At 34.6% G+C, this 21,312-nt stretch overlaps 1 protein-coding gene across 2 annotated transcripts in view; it reads right to left on the minus strand.

Annotated features, from left to right (window-relative positions):
- Bckdhb (branched chain keto acid dehydrogenase E1 subunit beta) overlaps positions 1–21,312 on the minus strand; it is a 190,943-nt gene that overhangs the window by 120,012 nt on the left and 49,619 nt on the right. For both annotated transcript variants that reach the window (XM_078019699.1, XM_078019698.1), the window contains exons 4-8: positions 20,358–20,491; positions 19,970–20,125; positions 17,728–17,836; positions 3,630–3,727; positions 1,147–1,257 (exon numbers count right to left, since the gene is read on the minus strand). In XM_078019699.1, the coding sequence (XP_077875825.1) occupies positions 1,147–1,257; positions 3,630–3,727; positions 17,728–17,836; positions 19,970–20,125; positions 20,358–20,491 (608 nt within the window). The remainder of the gene's footprint in view (positions 1–1,146; positions 1,258–3,629; positions 3,728–17,727; positions 17,837–19,969; positions 20,126–20,357; positions 20,492–21,312) is intronic.

Here is a 21,312-nt window from a genome sequence, read left to right on the forward strand (position 1 = left end):
AAAATGCCTTAAAAAAAGCATTAAATTATTTTCATGCAGCTATGAATAATTCAACCTGAAATACTGCAACTACACTCATGAGGGATTAGGCTTGTTGAAATCAAAATCATTTGTAATCCTGTCAAGTGTTCTGCTGATGCCAATGAATCTACAAAAACATTTACTGTATCAAGTCTTTAATCTTCCATTAAATTATAAACAATCTTCACCTAAAAACATCTGTAGAAGTAGTGTCCACAGTTTATTTTCATATAGCATAAGAAATAGCATGCAATAGCTTTGAGCTTGCTAAAGCTCTAAAAACAGTATATACAATAAATCACAAATACTATAGATCTTAGGATCCTACTCCATTAGGAAATTTAAAAAAAAAAAAAAGTGATTGTTACCTAGACTTAAAAAGATGAAACCATCACAGAGCTTAAAGTTTATTATATGCCAATATGAGGACAGATACACTTTTAATTATCTCCACATTAGAAGATAACTATTATATATAAGTATATGAGAACTAAATGATATTCTTGAGAGAGGACTATGTAAATCCCATTAATAGTAAGAACAAGATCATTCTCATCAGGCCAAAGATACAGAGAAGCTCTAAGTCAGAGCAACCAGAATCCTACAACACAACACCCTGTGATCCACAATGTTAAGGCGATATAAAGAGAGCAAGTTTTTTAAAAAATAATCCATCCCCATCAATTCTGGAGAGAAGATGCATGAAAATTCAGCAAAACCATTTACCTGGCTAAATTAAACCTTGCTTATTGAACGTATTGAGCTATAACCAATAAGAAGTTAAAAAAAAAAAAAAACAGGTGATTTCAACTCCCACGATAAAGTTTCTTATTTGCAACACCTCATAGCTCACATGACTCACCCCAAGCTGACTACATGAAAGGCTCAGTTTTGTAATATTTTAAAGAGAAAACTGTCAGAGGGAAAAAAAAAACTCTAATTTGATTCCTTGGGCATTAAGCTGATGACACAGCATTCATTCCTTTCACACTACAAATTTAAAAATTTTAAATCAGGTGAAAATGCTCATGCAGCTCACCACCACAAAACAATTCTTTGCAAATATTCAATAAGTATGACACAATGTCTTGAAGAAATGATGTTCTATCAACATTATATTTATACCTTGCAAACTGTATCCACATCCCAAGGTATTATAGTCTTCAGGTCAATGACCTCACATGACACCCCAAGTTTTTCTTGTGCCATGGAAGCCACCTCCCGGATCACATGAACCTAGAAGAAGGAGAAAAGTATGCAGAGAATGACTAAATTCAAAGATTCAAACCTAAAAATCAGAGAGCTACTGTTTACAGTCAGAGAAACTGATCTGCACAGAGAATTCATAAATTTGTCTTAGACATATTGACTTCCATATTTCACCAAAATAATCAAATATAGATGTCTAGAAAACAGCTGTAAAGGCCTTCTTATGAAAAGGAAAGAAGCCAATGTCAGAGATATTGATTCCAAAGGTAGCACACAGAAGGTAAGTAAAGCATAGAAATAGAACTTGCAGGAAAAGCATGTAAAGAGAGAAGTAAAAAGCAAAAATCATGGAACCCTGTAGGTCACCAGCATTTAAGGGAAATAGCAGAATAAGGGTTCACTAAAAACAAAACAAAAACAAAATATTAAAGAGATAGGGAAAGGGGTAATAGGAGTCACTGTACCCCAGAAGCTAAAAACAAACAGGTTTCATAGAGAAATTAGCTAATGTCTATACCTAAGAATGGGAAAAGGGGCTGGTTTAAAATGGAGATTAGAAAATTACAAAAAACAGTTTTAGTTCATTAGTGGTAACATAACTCCTAAGTACAAAGACATATGGGAAGTTAAAGAATTAACTTAAATGTAAGTAGAAAACAGTAGTTCAGTTTAGCAATAAAAGTGAGCAGAAAGATATGATGGCATTTAAGGGGGAAATCATTGTTCAAAGAGTGAAGAGATGTGCCCTTTTAATAAAAGCAACATGGAAAGGAGGCACTGAGCATGCAGGAGAGAGGGACTAGCTAACAGGTCCAATCCCGGAGATAGTAAATGGAACAGAATGGAACAGATCTGAAACAGATTTGTAGTGCTAGCTACAAAATAAATAAATAAACCAGACGCTTCCTCTTCAAAGACTAAAGGAAGAAGGGAAAGATTAGCACAAAAGTGGTGGGTGTAAGGGAGAGTAAGCTATGGGAGGTAGTACCAAACACACCCCATTAAAAGAGAAACAAGGTCACCATCGGGGAATGGGAATTAAAAAGTCATCTGAGGGAGGACAAAAAAAAGGTTCAGCACAACCACCATGAGCACCATTAATGAGTGTGACTCCCCAGGCAGCAGTTACCTCACTGCAAATAAGCCACAAGGACTGCAGCTCAAAGCCAAAATCAGGTGGAGAGAGGAGCTTCTGACACTGCAAATGACTTTTGTTATTGTGTTTACATGATGCTGTCTTAAATTTTCTTAAATAGCTTTTCCTTAGCACAGAAAATCTGATGATTTCTTTAAAAGAAGAGAGAGGAATGTAAGAGATAGGAGTCCACAACCAAACATAAAATGCCCTGAGCTTGGAGGTGACAAGGTGCAGTGGTACACACTTATAGTCCCAGCTACTTGGGAGGCTGAAGCAGGAGAAATATTTGAGCCCAGGAGCTCAAGATTGTCCTGGGCAATGTAGCAGGCACCCATCTCAAAAAAAAAAAAAAAAAAAAAAAAGTTAGAGGTAGAGAAATGTGACCATAAATACTAGGTAAAGCTAAGGGGGATCAATGGAGAAGTCCCAGGAAAAGGGAAAGGCATAGGATTCTGTGGCTAGACCACTGGGTGGATCCACATGGCCAGCAAATTAATGAGGGATGGAAGGAAGGGGATGAAAAAGATAAGTGCAGCAATAAGTGGTGGGGATATGCAAAATGTGCATCAAAGCATTTTTAATGAAAACATTTTTACAAACATTTAACATATTTTAATTACTTCACCACATGCTTATATATTTTAATATAACAGAATAAGTACCTCACCCCAATCAGAAATCAGTAACACAAACTTTCAGATATAAGTAAGTTCTGAGTACTGAAGGTACAGCATGATGACTATAGCTAATACTATACTATTTCTTTGAAATTGAATGAGAGTAAATTCTAAGTGTCTCAACACACACACACACACACACACACACACACACACACACACAACTAGCATGTGGTAATAATTGTGTTAATTTGATTGTCACATAATTTCACAATGTAGTCATATACCAAATCATCATTCTGTATATCCTGAATATATATAATTTTTATCTTTCAATTATACCTTAATAAAATTGATAGGGAGCAGCATCAGTGGTACCAAACAGACTTGAGATATAAAGAAAACATAATTTTCAAGGCTGGGTTGTAGCTCAGTGATAGAGCACTTGCCTAGCATGCGTGAGGCACTGGGTTCAATTCTCAGCACCGCATATAAATAAATGAATAAAATAAAGGTTCATTAACAACTAAAGACAGATTGAAAAAAAGAAAATATAATTTTCAATTCTTCATATATCAGGATTAAAAATAAGGGCTTCCCAAGCACAACATGGGCTTTAACAGTTGGAAATCAAGGTTACTGACCTGAGTGCCCCAGGCAACAAGAGTAACATCACTCCCCTCCTGTATGACTTCAGCCTGCGACAGTGGGATGTTGTATGGTTCTACAGGAACCTGCTCCACTAAATACATTGGGGGGAGAAACAAAAGGTTAATTATTATTTTCTCATGTGACATTGGTGCATGAAAAAGTATATGAACCTCACTATGACAAAACTTCATTTTTTCTCCAAATTCCATACATTATTTTAAATAGAAATAGCATTTATTATATGGTTCCATGACATTACTATTCAGATTAATAAGAACAATTTAAAAGTATATAATGCAAATGTATACAATATATCAGCTACACTGGAACAGAAAAAAAGACTTTAGTTATGAACTAAGGAAATCTTAATAAGGCATGGGAATTAACCAATAATAATGTGTCAACTTTGGTTTATTAATTGCAGCAATTTCAGCATAAAATGTAAATAATAGAGAAAATTGGGTATGCAGGTGGATGAGTACTCTACTATCTTCATATTTTTTCTATAAACCTAAAGCTGTTCTTTTTAAAAGGTTTTTTTTAAATTGTTACTATATTTGCTAAAACTTTATTGAGCCAAATTAAGTTTTCACACCAATTTTCCATCAAGCAGCAAATATATGGGGGGGCAGGTACAAAAATTATGGAAAACACACATAGTAGAACCAAATTTTTAAGTGTATTTTATTTTTACACCTTGCCTGTATAAACACTTCATTAATTATACTAATTGATAACACTCAATTTTCAAAGTTGAATATTATAGTCCTCAAAAATCAGCTCCACCAACCCAAAAGCAGAAGCCACCACTGGTATGCCAGAGGTTTTAAAAATTTCATGATTTTTCTGCCCAACAAGGTACATATAATATAGAACTGATTGAATCAGGGGAAATTGCAGAGTAAATCTTTTTACTTATTCAAATATTTATTTATTTATTTATTTATTTATTTATTTATTTATTTATTTATTTATTGCATTACAATTCTTACTACATCATTTTATCATAATTTATCATACCTCTGATTATATATAAGGTATGTTGACACCAAATTCACATCTTCATACATGTATTTTGTATAAAGTGAAATAAAGTAGGGAGTTGAAGAAATTGACTAGCCTGAAGAATTTTCTTAAGTTCTGAGAATAGTATAATAGTTTAAGGAAAAACTGTTTTTGTTTTTTGTTTTTTTCCCCACAGTCCTTTTATTATATTATTACATACAAAGAGCACAGAAAAGTAAAATGAAAGTAAAAGCCCTCCCTGGGCTCCCGCATCAGGCCTTTCAACTCCTCTGCCCAGAAGTAACCAATGTGAACAATTTCCTGGTGTCTCCAGTGCACAGCTCCCATTCTTCCTAGCAATGAACTTCTGAATCCTTCCCCTGCATTTGGTAAATCCCCCTCCTTATGAGGCAGGACCCTTTGTCCACTACAGAAGTGAGTTCCACATATTCACTTTCCCAGTTTCCCTTGCAGCTAGGTCCAAAACTTTGGTTCTGCCAATCAAATTCACCTACAGCAGACTTTGAATTGGAAGGTGATTACACAAAAAAGCAGCAACTGTCCAGAATCCACTCTAGAGTAGAAACAGTGGAGGCAAATTCATCATCCAGGCAGTGGCATCAGTGATTCAGACGGCAGCAAAGTGCTCACTGACACTTACTGGGGCATCTTTGCAGAACCAGTTATTCTGTATTGCTTCTAAATATGTGGCCTCTATGGCTAACCTGAGGCACATCAGAGATTTGTGAGCTATTCAGTATGCTTCAATAAATCATCCCTATTTGAACTGAGCACAGTTTATTTCATTTGCTTGAAAACTAAGTGCTCTGATTGGTTATATTTTCAGGTATTTATAATATACAAGTACAAATATACATAGGCCTATTCTATTCTTTTCACAAATAGAATCACATTGCTCAGAACCTTTTTAACAATCGACATTTTTTTTTTTTACTTAGCAATATATCTTGGCAATGTTTTCATGTCAAAATACAGTTTTACAACCAAAACTACTAAATTTAATGATATTACAGTGACATACTTTGGAATTTTATTCCTTTTTTCTTACATTTCCAATCCAATAATCCAATGACATATCAATAACCAGTACCAGAGAGAACTGAGTAGACTTTAAATGATTAATGTTTAAGTGAAAAAGAAAAAGAAAAATGGCAAAACCTATAAAATTACTTCTTGTAGGTAAATATCATAAACAATGGTAGAAAACATTTAAGTATCAAAGCTTTATTAAAGTGTCTTATTAAAGCACTGGACTCAGTATAGCTTGTGTGATATACAAACACTTTTTTGCATATCACACAAACTATACTGAGTTCAATACTTCAACTGTCTAATCCAAGGACAAGCAATCTATTTGTTTGCTTTGCTACTGTTTACAAATCTTTTTTTTTTTTTTTTTGTAAACAACCCTGCATTGGATCACAGCCATGCCACATATTACTTATGGCTGTTCTCGACCTACAATAGAAAGCTAAGTAGTTAAGAGAATCAAAATGACCTATAAACCTGAAATATTCACTGTTTCTTTATAGACAATGACAGCTAATTCCGATTATAAACAATGTTTCCAGATATTAATTCCAACCCATTCCCTGATAGCCTGATCCCAGTACTGGATCTATAAATGGATGAAAGGATGGATGGATAAATGGCTGGACAAGTGAACAGTCAAGGAGACATATTCAACTCGAGTAGCATATTCTACTTAGCAATTAACCAATGTGAGGGTCAAGAACAACACTAATGACATCTGGCCAGAGGTAGCAAGCAGGCATTTTTCCATCATCAAGTCGGCTGGCAGCAAGATCTGCATGCCAGTAGACAAGGCTTGAAGCCAGTACACATTCCAGCTTGCTTATGAATCAGTGCACCACTCAAGAGTCCTGTATTTTCTGCCTTGTAAATCAGTTCCCAACTGGTGATTAGCAAATCTTTGGAACACAGAGCTCCCAGGGATAGCATAGCAAAACAAATGAGTTAGTTAGCATCTTGGACTATCTCCTTTAAAAAGCTGCCAGGGAGTGACTGTTGTCTTAAATAAATTACCCAGAATAATAAGTCTTCACTATTTTAACAATTAATTAAGGAATAACATACCAAACAAAGCCTTACTCTCTACTTAAAATACGTCATGCAGAGAATTAGACTCAGGGAGAGGCTTATATTAAGAAAAAACAAAAAACAACTATTTAAATTTGCATTGGTTTAATCTTGACAGCAGGAAAATAAGAACACAATTTTAATATGTTCATTTATTTAAACTTGGCAAACAAATCACCTGGAGAGCAAGCTGAAATTCAGAGGTACTTTGTAGTTACATTAATTTAAACACTATTTATTCCAAGAGAAGGTTATTATTTCATATTAACATTCCTGCAGGTCTACCCCCACTGCTCTGTGCTTTCAGAAAGAGAGCAGGCAACTAGCATCAGAGCAGTTCTTCAGGAGCTAAAGAGCACTGTGTATGGTCATGCTACAGATTCTTATGTTCACAGAAGTGGAACTAACTGAGCCCGCTCCATTTACCACAAGCTGATCACATTCAAATCTCAGCATTAATGAACACTCCACAGAGAAATCCCTCAGCACCAAATACATAATGATGTATGTACTTAGAAAAATAAAAAAAATATATAAAAGAATCAGTATAGAGTTTTTTAAAGTGCATTATAAAATTTCCACATATATGCTTCCTTGTACATGCAATGAATTTATGTGCATACTACACATTCACTTAGATATTCATGGCATGAATTAGCTCATGTTTATCACTTTATATCTCATCCTTCTCCTTTTTTCTTCCAATTTTCTTCTAATAATCCACATTGAACATAGTTTTGAAAGAGACAGGGTGTGTAATGACATACACACCATGTACAAGATACATTTATTCAATTAATGATGACTGTGTACCCAGTATATGTAGGCATCATGTGAGATGCTGGACTGAAATTTTAAAAGGTAGTTCACACTACAGAGAGGCACAGACTCAACCAGGAGTTATAAAGATAGAAAGAGATTATAAGCCAAAAATGAAAACTTGATATTGGCAACAAGAACAAACTGCTCTAAGAATACAGAGAGAGGCACCAACCCAGTTATAAAGACCAAGGTTTCACCAAGGAGGGTACAACTGATGGAGGTCCTAGAGACAGACACCTTACCAGAGAAAACAGAGGTCATTCCATATAGAAAGAACATACACAAAGAAATGGAGGTGTAAAACCAAGTGTGTTCTTGCACATGTATCTAAGAAAATACAGATTTATATGATGTTGCAGATGAACACTGAAACCCATAAATGACCTTCCTACATTCCTATATGCACTTTCCAGTTCCTTCTGCCTAACTATATTAATAACATGAATAGAAAGCTTCTGCAAGTAAATAACCACTTACTCCTATTGATGCAATTTCCCTGTGAAGCACACTATGGCCATTATGGAGATAACAGGGTCATTTCTCCTTCCTGGCACTAATCTCCAGTAATGCCAGTTTCCCTATAAATGTGAAAATCAGGTAGGGTCATGTTGCATTATACATGTTACAGTGACAAAAGAAAATGTTCTCTGTTTTTCTCTATTTAAGAGGAAGCAAAGTATAGTTCTAAAATGTTAGTGCATGCTGCCTGATTACCACAGCATATTCAGAGTCTCCATGCCTCGGAAATCCTACTCTCATTTGTCAGAATTTACAGTCTAATGGGGAAGAATGAGACAGGGGGAGGATCCATCCAACCAGAAGCCCAGTTATGGCCTTGATTCTTTATCTAATTAATCTGGTAGTACTCACAACATATTCTTTTTTTTTTTTTTGGCCTCATCTATAATCCTAGAAACATCATAAGAACAGAATGAGGGCATATTAAGATAATCACCCTGGACACCTTTTGTGTTCTTAGGAAGAAAATTGCATTACAACTTAAAATCATTCAATGACATAGTCATTAAGGCTATAAAAAAAGTTTCATCCTAGGAAGAGTCATTCTTATTCCTTCTACCATTTACTAAAAAACTGATCTAGAGGCACAGTAGACTGATATTTCCTTGTTAAACAAATTCTGTTTTAGAAATGTTAGTTCAAATAAAGAAAATAAGGCTACTAATAAGCTATGCAACATAAAAAGAGTCCAGCAACACTGGGGGTCATATTTGTGATAACCTTATTTTCTCAGATAAATCTAATAACAGCATCTTGACTAGCCACAGAGAAGATGTGAAGCAATAAATTCAGTATCTACATATGCCAGGTAGCATGAGACTCCTGACCACTAAATTTAAAAAAATATATATATATATAGCTAATCAAGCTGTTTAAATGTTAAGTAAAACAGCAAGTCAGGACCAGCAAATGTTTTGCATGTAACCAGGAAACTCCTTACACTGAGATACTTCTACATATAAGGTGTGAATTTAAGATTATAAATGTCTTTATAAGTGTTTTTGCTTCAGAAGGTTTTTTGTTTGTTTTTTGTTTGGTTTTTTGTTTTTTGGAGTTTTTTTTTGTTTGTTTATTTGTTTTGTTTCTGGTACTTGGGATTAAACTCAGAGATGCTCTACTACTGAGCTATATTCCCAGCCCTTTTTATTTTTATTTTTTTATTTTGAGGCAGGGACTCACTAAGTTGCTTAGAGCTTCAATAAGTTGATAAGGATAGCAATATTACAAAGCCATTCCACATCAACACATGGAGTTTGGAAGAGGGGCAAATCATCCAATAAAAAGAATTATGTTGAGATAGAAAAAGAGTATTTTATTTTCATTGTCAATTATAAAATATAACATTATTTTATGCATTGATAAGAAAAAAGCTGCCAATTAAACTTATACATTTTAGAATTTTAACTTTAGTCTTATTGAAAGAGAAATTTGTAATAGACAGGACTTTTTATTATCATCCTGATACATAAAAACAAAATATAAGCAAAATACATTGGTTTAAGCTGTTTTAAAAAATTTTTTTACATTCAAAATCTAATTGTTCTCATTTACTTTTCACTTGTAATCATCAGTGTCCATGTCTCTTCACAGAACACCATTTTCTGTGTCACCAAGCACATCAATGATGCAGCCTTTTTAAATGGATTCATAAAAAGAATTTAAAAATTTAAAAACTCTCAAGCTAGCCCACTAATTAGGTACAGCTTACTTTTTAGTTTCGCTTCAAAGGGTTGTTAAACTATTGTGATTATCCGTTTTCCCTGCCCTTCCTACTCACCACAGCTATTCAGAACCTCATTGTCAAAAAAGTTCTCTGATGTTGCTAGAATTTTCTTCTCATTTGTGGGTATGTATCCTGTAGGTACTGGTACTCATTTTGATATATGTGCTTGAGCAGTTAATAGCAATTCTCAACCCCTGGATGATTGCAAGACACCATTGATTTTAAGCTACATTCCAATTTCAGAGACATTAAAATGTGAGGAGGAAATGGGCAATTTACAGTCAATGAAATATGTATTGCTATACGTATTCCATTGACTTCACAACATTGAAGTATTACTACAGATATTTTTCACATCATGCTTTTGATACCTGAAGTCCCTCAGTTTCCACAATACAAAATTATTCCTGAGGAGCAGTAGTTCCCATTAGTCACCAAGCATCAGCTGCTGTGTACTGACTTTCTAAATGCAGACAGCAGTCAGAAAAAGTTAGCAGATCAAATCAACAAAAGATAATCATTTTAAAATATGAAAAAACATATAAGGATCTATGATTTCTTTATTAGATTGCAAAATTCCTCAGTGCATGACTGAACAGTGATAACTAACTTTACCAGCAGACATTGAATCAGGAAAACAAAAATCCTTCCAGAAGAATCTGATTGAATTCAGAGAATCAGTTGCAAAGACGTTGAAAGGGATAAAGTAGCAAATGATGAAATAGCACGACCCAGAGATCAGCAAGCAGGTAACATGTCTGGAACTACAATCTGCTGTGACTGAGCAGAACAGTCCCCATTGAAGGCCTCTCGCGAGTGTTACAGCCATCATCCCTGCAGAACAACAGTCCTCGAAGCAGAGCAGATTCCTCAACCGCCACTATCTGAGGTGCCTTGAAAACCTCAATGGCTTCCTTCCCACCTTCTAAACTACCACAAGTGCCACCCCCACTGAGGGACTCTAACTGAACTCAACTAGCAAGTGGGTGATGACAATGCTGCCCACTAGCTTCCAACCCCAGCCTTGCAGTGGGGATTGCAGAGGAGCAAATATGAGGATGAGAGCCAACTGAGAAATATCCAACATATATACATCATAAACAGCACTTGAGAAAAAAATCACTTTGATGAGAAGTAAAGAAATCTCAATACATTAATAATAATTGAATAGCAAATATTCATTGAGGCTTTTCTACATATTAGGCACTGCTTTAAGCACCTTAAAGGTATCACCTTATATTATCTTCACACCTCAGTGTGATTGATATGAGATTTATCTCAAAGCTACAGATGAGAAAGTAAGCATAGACATTAAGTAGGTCTGTTAACGTTATAGGACAGTAAGTGGTAATTCTATAATCCAAATTCATAACTACCATGTTATATCGGACTGAAATCTGCCCAAAATGGGTTTCAGTAGAAATACTAAAATATGACCACATATCAAGCTTGATCCTCTCCATAAACCTTGAAAATTAATAGCAGCAATTGCATATTTTAAGAAAGGGGATATTATACTTGCCATATGTTTTTGAAAAATAGAAAATAAAAATCTTAGGATTAAATAAATAGTTGCCATTTTCCTTAAAACCAATCAAGTATTAAATCTAGAATTCTCTTACTGGTCCCCAGCAATTCACTTCCATTTTCACAAGTTAATTTTTCATACACTAAATGGGCTTTATATTTCATTCCAACTTAGAAATATGAGAAATATTTCCAAGACCAAACTGTAAAGAAAGTAAGGCAAGTATTACTTACACCTCCACATACATTATCACCCAGCACCTGTTTCTGTGTATTGCATTCTGTACAACATGCCTCCATTCAGAAACCAGTGTTTTTCATTTACATAAAGTCCTTCATATCAAATTATGAATTAAAAGTACAACACTATGAAGGACTCTGGGTTAACTCATATGGCCAGAAATTATCATGGATAAACATGTAATGGGTTTACATTATTTTTAAATGAAGTCATACATGAACACAGTACTTTTTCAAATTTTTATATACCAGTAATGACCAATTTTAACATGTAACTGGGGCAGGAGGATTCTACTCCCAATAGTAACAAATACATAAAACATCTAAGACTAACACTAACCATAAATGTGCCAATCTAATGAAAATATCTACAGAATTTATTAGTGGACATAAAAACAAGTTTAAGTGGAAACAATCATATTCTTGGAAAATAAAAATCATTATAGTAAAAATACTAAAAGAAAGAATAATCTCATGTTCTGCTAAAGAAGGAGAAGGAAGGAAGGCAGGAAGGCAAAAATATTAACTGCTATTAATGATGACAATCAGTAGGAAAGCAATGATATAATGGTGGCATTCCTCAGAAGTTAAACTTTTGAGATCCAGTAGTTTCAAAATAGACTTCTAATAAACAAATGAGTAAACTCATTATTTATCATGACCTACAGAAGAGTTCAAGTATAACTTAGAAATTAAACATTTCTGCTCTGCAAAAGGCCCTGTCAAGAAAATGGAAAACCAAGCAACAAACTGGAAGAATAAATTCACAAAAGATGCAGCTGATAAAGGACTGCTATTCAAAACACTCAAAGAACTTTAAAAATCAGCAATAAGGAAACAAGACAATAAAAAAAAAAGTCAAAGACCTTAATAGACACCCTAACAAAGAAGATACAAAGATGACAAATATTAAGCTATGAAAAGACTCTTTGCATCCTCTTATTCAGGAAATGCAAATTAATTATTCTGTTTTCTAAAAAGAAATTAAAATAATCACTTTAAAAAATATTAAGTAGTATAACATATTATTTGTAAATATGATGACTAATTATCAGAAGAAATTGCTGAGTTGAAAGCTGTTGCTTGCAGGGGAAGAAGCATAGATCTGGTGAAGGATTAGGTAAGAAACTGCTATTTTATATTATATTATTTTCTCATTAACTTCTCTGTAACTATTATTTCAATTGAAAAGATACTTCAAAAATCTAACCAATGAATTAAATTTTCTCTCATTAGTGTATTCAACATATTCCTGTCAGGGATTATACGTAGTATTCAATGTACCAGCATGCACAAAAATAGTCTGCTTATACATAAAATACAAAATACTAATTCCTCTCTTCTATGTACACTATTTGGCAAAACATATTTTTAAAGTCTTCTACCATTCAAAACCTTTTTATAATAATGTTTTTCTCTTCAGAATTATGAATCCATATATAATTAGTGTAATTGTTTTTTAAAAATCATCAATGGCATTACGGCCCTATTTTTGAAAGATTTTTGGTCCATCCAAAAATCCAAGAAGTCAGCCTATCTCACTTACAAAGAACTACAGATAAAAGTCCCATTTGCTTCCATCTCACCAATGTCCTGAATCATTCAATTAAATAAAACCCACAGTTCAAAGACTCCAGAGCATCTCTCCTCCAGATGCCTCTATTTGATAATGTCACCTGACTCATTCTTTTCAATCTTAACCATTTTATACATTTTTGACATTGTCTAGATTGCTCTTTCTTACCTATCATTTCTAAACATCCCTGTGATTTCTAAAAAGATGAACTGCATTCAAATGTCTTAACTACAATAAATAATCAGGAAATCCAAAGATATGAACAGATTACTCTTTCTACTACATTTATAATACCTAAAGCTTTTATATTTATTATATATTTAAAATAAGTAAAAATAAAATTCAAGAAACTATTTCATAGAGAATATATTACTTGGGCTGGGGATGTAGATCAGGAGAAGAGTATTTGCCTACCATGTGTAAGGCCCTGGGTTCAATCCCCAGTACTACACACACACACACACACACACACACACACACAAATGAGTATTACTTACCTGTTTTTATTTTATTTTTATCCATAATAATTCATATAGTTGATAGCTGAACTTAAAAAATATTTTCTAAATGTTGCAGACTGCACACACAGAGAAGAGATCATAGCAAAGATGTGTAAATAAAGCACAGCATATGGGCAGCAGGCCCAGAAATAAGGGTGTTGGAAAAGTTGAAAAGAGCTGATAGGGGTAATGCTGTCCATTCACCAGATGGTTCTACCTATTCTCCCCCAAACACATGAAGACTCAGTTCCCAGCTGGTTTGTCTCTGGAGACAGGGGACTAGGCCCTTTAATGCTTCATAGTGCAGAGAGAAGCTAAGTCCACCCTGCCCTCATGGTGCTATATCAGACTGTGACATGTAGTTTTTATAACCATCAAAGAAGTTAATTAATCCTATGTCAACAATGTGTATATATTTGAACCTCATAGTGTATGCAGTATACACTACGTAGGGATATACTGCCTCAACATATGACTATGGATAATATTTATTTCCATTTGATTAAAAGGATTAGGAGTTCAATGCCAGCCTCAGCAAAAGCAAGGTGCTAAGAAACTCTGTGAAACCCTATCTCTAAATAAAATACAAAATACGGCTGGGGGATGTGGCTCAGTGGTTGAGTGCCCATGAGTTCAATCCCTGGTACCAAAAATAAATAAATAATATATATATATATATATATATATATATATATATATATATATATATATATATATAATTTCAATTCTGCAGGAAATTTTTTAACCAGCATATTTTGGGGTATGAAATTGGGCCACTAAAGAGAGTTATATTTTATATATGATTTTCATTTAAATAATGATTAATTGGGATGCCCATCTGGGCACAGTGGCACATGCCTATAATCCCAGAAATTTGAAAGGCTGAGGCAGGAGGATCACCAAGTTTTTGAGGTCAGTCTCAGCAAATTAGCAAGGCCATAAGCTAAAATTTAATGAGGAGGGAGGGAGGGAGGGAGGGAGGAAAGAAGGAAGGAAGGAAGGAAGGAAGGAAGGGGAAAAGAAGAGAAGAGAAGAATGGGGAGGGAGGGAGGGAGGGAGAGAGAAAGGGAGGGAGGAATTGAGGAGGCAGCTCAGTAGGAAAGCATCCCTGGGTTTAATCTCCAATACCCAAATAAATAAATAAAACCTAACTCTATAACTTACTGCCTCTGTAAAATAGAATAAGATATGTAAGCTCACCAACCATCAGTTTCCTGGTCTGCCTAAAGGTGTCTGACACTACCATCTCACAGGTTTTGTGAAAAACACTTGGAATATGTCCAATATTTGGCTCTAGAGACAGACTCTGGATTTAAATCCTAGTGTGTAACTTTAACAAGCTTTTAACTTTCCTAATCTTCAAGTTCCTCATCTATAAAATGCTTATAATGATAAAATTTACTTGATAGGTAATTGTGAGAATTCAATTGAATAGTTCACGTCTTCACAATATAGCACTATGTCCAGCACCTCAGTGTTCAGAAAGTGCTTCAAAACCAGGCATATGTCTGAAATCCCAGAGACTAGGGAAGCTGAGGCAGGAGGATCAAATGTCCGAGGCCAGACTCAAGATCTTGTCTCAAAATAATATAAAATTAAAAGGGCCTCAGCTGTAGATCAGAGGTAGAGAGACCCTGAGTTTAATCCTTAGTACTGAAAAAAAAATTTAAAAAGTCTTAAAACTAGGCAAATACAACATGGATTATCTCACTTAATCCTCTCAGCAACCTTATAAGACTGAATAAAAAAGATGAAGGTTTCTACTTCAGTTATTAGAACAAAAAAATAAATAGCATCCATATTAAATTATGAAAGGCTGTAGTAGTTCATTGTGCTGATCTGATTGGGGATATTTTCCTTTGAAAAGAGAAGCATCTTTCCTCTAAAAAAGATTATGTATTACGATCATCAAAATTGCCTGCTATACAAGTAAAATCTATAGGAGACTGAAACTCAAAGTAGGTTTAACTTAAAATGAGATTAAATGGAAGAAACTAGGGGAAAATCATTCATAAATGAAGATTAAAGGAATAAAAGTAATTCAGGGCCCCAGTCTCCCAACATCCCAGGCAAACTCCCTCTAGACAGTGCGGCTCTGTCTCCCCATAGAAAATCCCGGAAATGAAATCAGAATGGTTGGGCTTGAGCCACATGCTACATCTTGAGACCATGGAAGTCAGATGATGACCTGGAGCCTCCTCAGAACCACACGGAGTGAGGTGCAAGCACTGGAGATGGGGAAAATGTGGTTCCAGGAAAAGAAGGACCAAGAGGTGCTGAGATCATTGGGAGAGTCATGCCCTACAACTCTAAGCCGAAGGCTTGAATTTGCCCCTGTAATGGAATTGTTTCTGAACAGGACTTAGTAATATATATGTTACAGATTTCAGTGGGAAGTGTACATTATGGGTAAGTTCTTAGAGCTGACAAGTTAACTTTTTTAGATGCCTAATATTTTATTCTCCTAAGGAAATCTGCACCCAGAATCCTTAAAACATTTGTTTCTGGAATTTTGTACAGAATACTGCTTCAGACATGAGAAAACATCTCTACCTTAATAATACTGCAGAAGTTTGTAAAACAATGTCAGTTTTCAAAAACAGACAACAATGAGGAACATTTATTCATCAACAGAGAATGGATAAAATGAGGCTGTGTGACCCATGAATAAACTGTAATACATGCATGCAATGAAGAGTCATACCAAGGACTGTGACTTATTCAGAAACATTTTATATGCCTCAGTTGTTCAGATGTTCTTTTCCTCATAGCCAAGAAGCATTGCTCAATTAATTCATGGACAAAGCAGACTCCAGATATTTGGTTACAGTATATTAGTTCTATTTACAGGCCATCAGCTTGGTGATAAGAGAAGAGGCAAGTTTGTTTCCTTAGTAGTAACAATGATAGTACTTGGAATAATAATGGAAATAACTGCCATTTCTTAGAAGTAATATAATAACAATAAAAAAGGGTTATTCATACAATGAAATGGCAATGTTTAATACTTACTAATAACATTCTAATACTGTACAACTGTGTTCAATATTCATTGCAATGGTAATAAGCAATGAATATTCACACAATGGACTGCTACTCAGCAATGAAAAGGGAATAAACTCAGTGGTACAATTCAACATGTATGAATCCAACATTAGCTTGAACAAAAGAAGTCAAACACACAAGAAATGATTCCATTTCTATAATGCCCAAAAACATGTACATCCCTAAAAGCAATCAGGAAGAGTCTGAGCTTGGAGTAAGGAGAATGGATTTGGCAGGAAGTAATGGGAAGGGACTTACAGGAATGATTAAAATCTATTATGTTGTTTTGTATAGTGATTACTCGAAAGTATAGGGCAGTCAAAAACCCTTCAAATTGAACACTTAATATCTGTGCATTTCATTGTACATAAATTACATCAAAATAAAAACATGTTTTAAATTTAACTTTTCAAGGAAAAGAGTGATTTGCCAGAATAATTTTCTTAAATTCCAAACAAAATATACTTTGGACAGAACAAATCATTTGATATTTGAAATTTCCATTACAGCTAAGAAATTAGTCGTCACACATGTGTTTATAGTTATGATTCTGAGCTAACAGGAGGGTGAACTGCATCTCAGTTTGTTGTAGTCAGTGACCCCAGCGTAGACCTGATATCACAGCATACCTGCTAACAGTGCCTCCTTCACGGTTAGAAGTAATCTAACTTAGAAGACACTTATGGTCACTTTAGCCAAAGGGGAATTTAGATACTATGTTGTATAATAACTTTTGGGCTTTTTCATTCCATCCACATTTACTAAGCACCCACATACAGCTCCTTTGTTCTTGCTACCACTTCACAGTGCATTTTTTGTTTCCAAAACCAAAATATAAAATAGCTAGATGAATTTTCCCTAAACAAAATTTACACCTATGGATACACTAAACAGAAGAAATGAATCAGAATTTTTTCTACATGAAAAATATAAACCCAGCTATTAAAAAGTTAAAATTTCTTAAGCTATGAAAAACAAAGCATATATTCACAAGTATAAAACAAAACCTTTACCTGCTGCTCTGTAAAGTATTTTAGGTTCAAAAAATATACAAGGATTTTTGTCCTCTATGCATGACAAAAGAAGTCCCTTGGCCTGGAAAGGGCTTCTGGGTATGACCACCTGCAAAAACAGATTAAAAAAAAAAAAACAAAAAAAAAAACACAATTTTAGTAAAAATGTATCCCAATAAACCTGTTTATAAGGGTTGATATTGAAGTAATCAACTTTACTAAAAATAAAAATTGATTCTTTATCTTCTCAACTTTAACACACCAAAATTTCCTTCCTCCCCATGAAAACTTCAGTCTTCACCTCATGAATGGAAAAGTAACCACTGAATTTTATGATTCAGGCACATTATGCCCAGTTTTGGCAAAGTAAAAAGCAATGTGTTCATGCTTCCAGGTGACAGGAAATGGCTCCAAGTCCTTGAAAACCAGGGTGATGATGAAGAAGATGATGGCCACAGGAAAGGGCAGGTGCTAATCTGCCAAGCACTGTGTGGATTAACTCATCTCATATTCACAGCACCCTCATGAGGAAGCTAGTATTACTTTTCTCACGATAGAAATAGAGAGTGAGGTGTAAAGAGACAAGGAGAAGCTTGCCCAAGGTCAGACGGCTTGCCAGACCAGGATTCTCACCCAAGGATGGGGGCTACAGCCCTAGGTCTTAACTTCTATACAGTGTTGCCAGAAATCACAAACTTCTTAGTGACTCTAAAATAATTGTATGACGACAAGGATTACATGGGAAGAATTATTTTTAAAAATAAGCCTGACTTTATCACAGAGATTCAAATAAGATTCATTGAGCAAACTACATGGGCTTTCAAGGTCATTTTTATGCCCTTTTTATTGAAGGAATTTTATTTAAAAAATAAAATAGCAGCACAAATCTAGTTCATTTTCTGTAAACAGGCTTCTGAACACAAAGTAACCACATCACATAGTATGTTTATTTTATATTCCTACTTTTCAGATTCTCTTTTTCTGCTTTCTCATATATTTACTTTTAACCTTTTTTATTATATGTATATTTTCATTTGATGTGGGAAACATAGAAAGAAAGCAGAAGAAAGAAGAAAGAAAGAGGACAGGGAAAGAGGAGTTAGGGAACTGAGAAAAGGTCTGCTCTTTAAAACACTGAGTAATGTTAAAAATGTTCAGCTCAAACAAAAAATAGCTGTTGTCTCTAATGGAACAGTTGTCCTAGCCTACAACTTCTAGCTCATACTGAGCCAGCACAGAGCCACTACTCAGATAGGAAAAATCTCATAGCTTTTGTCTGTGGAAAAAAACAAACTAGAATAAAACACATGTTCACAACCAAACTATGTCATCAAGAACAAACATCTCCATATTGAGATATCTGTGAGTTTCTATGATTCCCTGGAAAGATGTTCAGTAAATAAGAAATAGAAAAGATGATAGAACAAAATATTGACATAAAATACTCAAAATAATTTTATTATCAAAAAACTAAGCTCCTGTGAAGGCCAATCATAACAGTAAGATATTTCCAAGTTAATTGTTTAAGACAGTATTACCTTACTCTAGATTAGGAAAGTAAGAACCTTCTCCCCATCTATGAACTAATAGCAAGTTCCATATCCCTCTGACTTCAAGGTAAATGTAAACTAAATGGCAGACTTATTTAAATCATCTCAGAAGCAGTTAAGTGAGAAAAACCCGCTAGAGAGAAACATAAGGCTTTGAAAGAGGAGTAAGACAAACCAATGATGTTCTCAGTTATATTCTTTGAAATCTATGATGTCAATTATTGCCAATGTCAAGCCAGTATTACTTCAAAAAGAACAATCTGTTAAACTGGGCATTGAATTTAAAAGAAATACCAGCCTCCCTGATTTGGGGGTGGGGGAGGTGGCGCACAGGGAGTAGGGGGCCGTGTTTGTTTGCAGTACTGGGGACTAACCCCAAGGATGTTCTATCACTGAGCCACATCCCCAGCCCTTTTTATTTTTTATTTTGAGACAGGGTCTTATTAAGTTGCTAAGGCTGGCCTCAAACATGCAATTCCCCTGCCTCAGCCTCCTGAACATGCAGTCCCCTTCCCTCAGCTTGGATTACAGGTAATATGCACCACCATTCCAGCATATCTTACTTAACAGTTAAATTCACATAAATTCCAAAATCCTGTTTGTCCCCAGATGAACACATTAGTTAATATTAACAGAATCAACCAAATGGAAATATCAAATGAGGATCTAATCAAGTAAATAAATGAGTATACCTTGATTCCTGGGCAATGGGCAAAAAAAGCTTCAGGACTCTGAGAATGATATAGAGCCCCATGGCCAACACAGCCCCAAGGGGCCCGGATGGTGAGGCTTCCACAGTTGAAAAGATCCCCAGAGCGATAGCGGTACTTGGCAGCTTCATTAACAATCTGGGAAGAAGGAGAGAAGGCACATGTTGCAATGAGTCCTTCCTTCCCAGTCCATCTTCTAAAATCATCTATTAGAACTCTGATTATATTCCCATTAGAAAGTTATAACTGTAAAACACTAAGTTAGGGTTAACAAAATGTGCTAAGATGGACAATGGGAAGATGGATGCAATACTTTGTGGATTTAGCAACCTCATGAATGCTCATTTACAATAAAATATGAAGCACTTACCTGATCAAAAGCAGGGAAAATGTAATCTGCAAACTGAATTTCAGCAATAGCAGTAGCACCAGTGACTGCAAGTCCAATCCCAAAACCAACAATTCCTTGTTCACACAATGGAGTATTAAAAACTCTGTCTTTTCCTTTAAAAAAAAAAAAAAGGGAGGAAAAAAAGTAGACAACATGATACATGAGAGTAATGTAATGCATAACACATCTAAAAATTCAGTAAGTTAATAATTGCAAAATGGAGAACTACAGGAGACATAGAGGAAACAGATAATAAATAGACGGGGATTGATTTAAATGTAATCAGCAATTATATTAACTGTAAGTAATCAAATGTTTCCATTGAAACACTGTCACGATGGAATAAAATAAAGCAAAACCCAGTCATTTAAAACATAAAGACAAATTTTAAACAAAAAGAAGGAAAAAATACACAATGAAAAACATAATCAAAAGTAAGCTGATGTCACTGTTAATAGCAGATAAAGCCAACCTCAGGGTGAAAGGCATTACCAAAATTAAGAGGCAAAGTTTATATAGTTGAAGGGTTTGATTCACAAGAAAGACACAACAATCCTAAACCAAAATGTATCTGACAATAGACTCCAAATAAATGGGGAAAATCAACACAACAAAAAGGAGAAATGGGCAAAGTCACAATATAATAGGGAGATATTTAACATACCCATTCTAATAACTGACATAGAAAGCATACCAAGAAAAAGGTTTAAAAGTATACAAGATATGGACATGATTATAACTGACATACACAGGACATTACATCCAACAGCTAGGAATACAAACCCTTTTAAAGTAAACAGAGGCCACTTACATTAACTGTCCATATACTAAGCTATAAATCCTATTTTATTAGCTTTTAAAGAATTAAAATCATACAAGGTATATTCTCTGACCATGGTGGAATTAAGCAATAATTAACAAAAGAAAATTTAAA

The sequence above is a fragment of the Ictidomys tridecemlineatus genome, chromosome 8 (assembly GCF_052094955.1).
Source record: "Ictidomys tridecemlineatus isolate mIctTri1 chromosome 8, mIctTri1.hap1, whole genome shotgun sequence".
Taxonomy (NCBI): Eukaryota; Metazoa; Chordata; class Mammalia; order Rodentia; family Sciuridae; genus Ictidomys; species Ictidomys tridecemlineatus.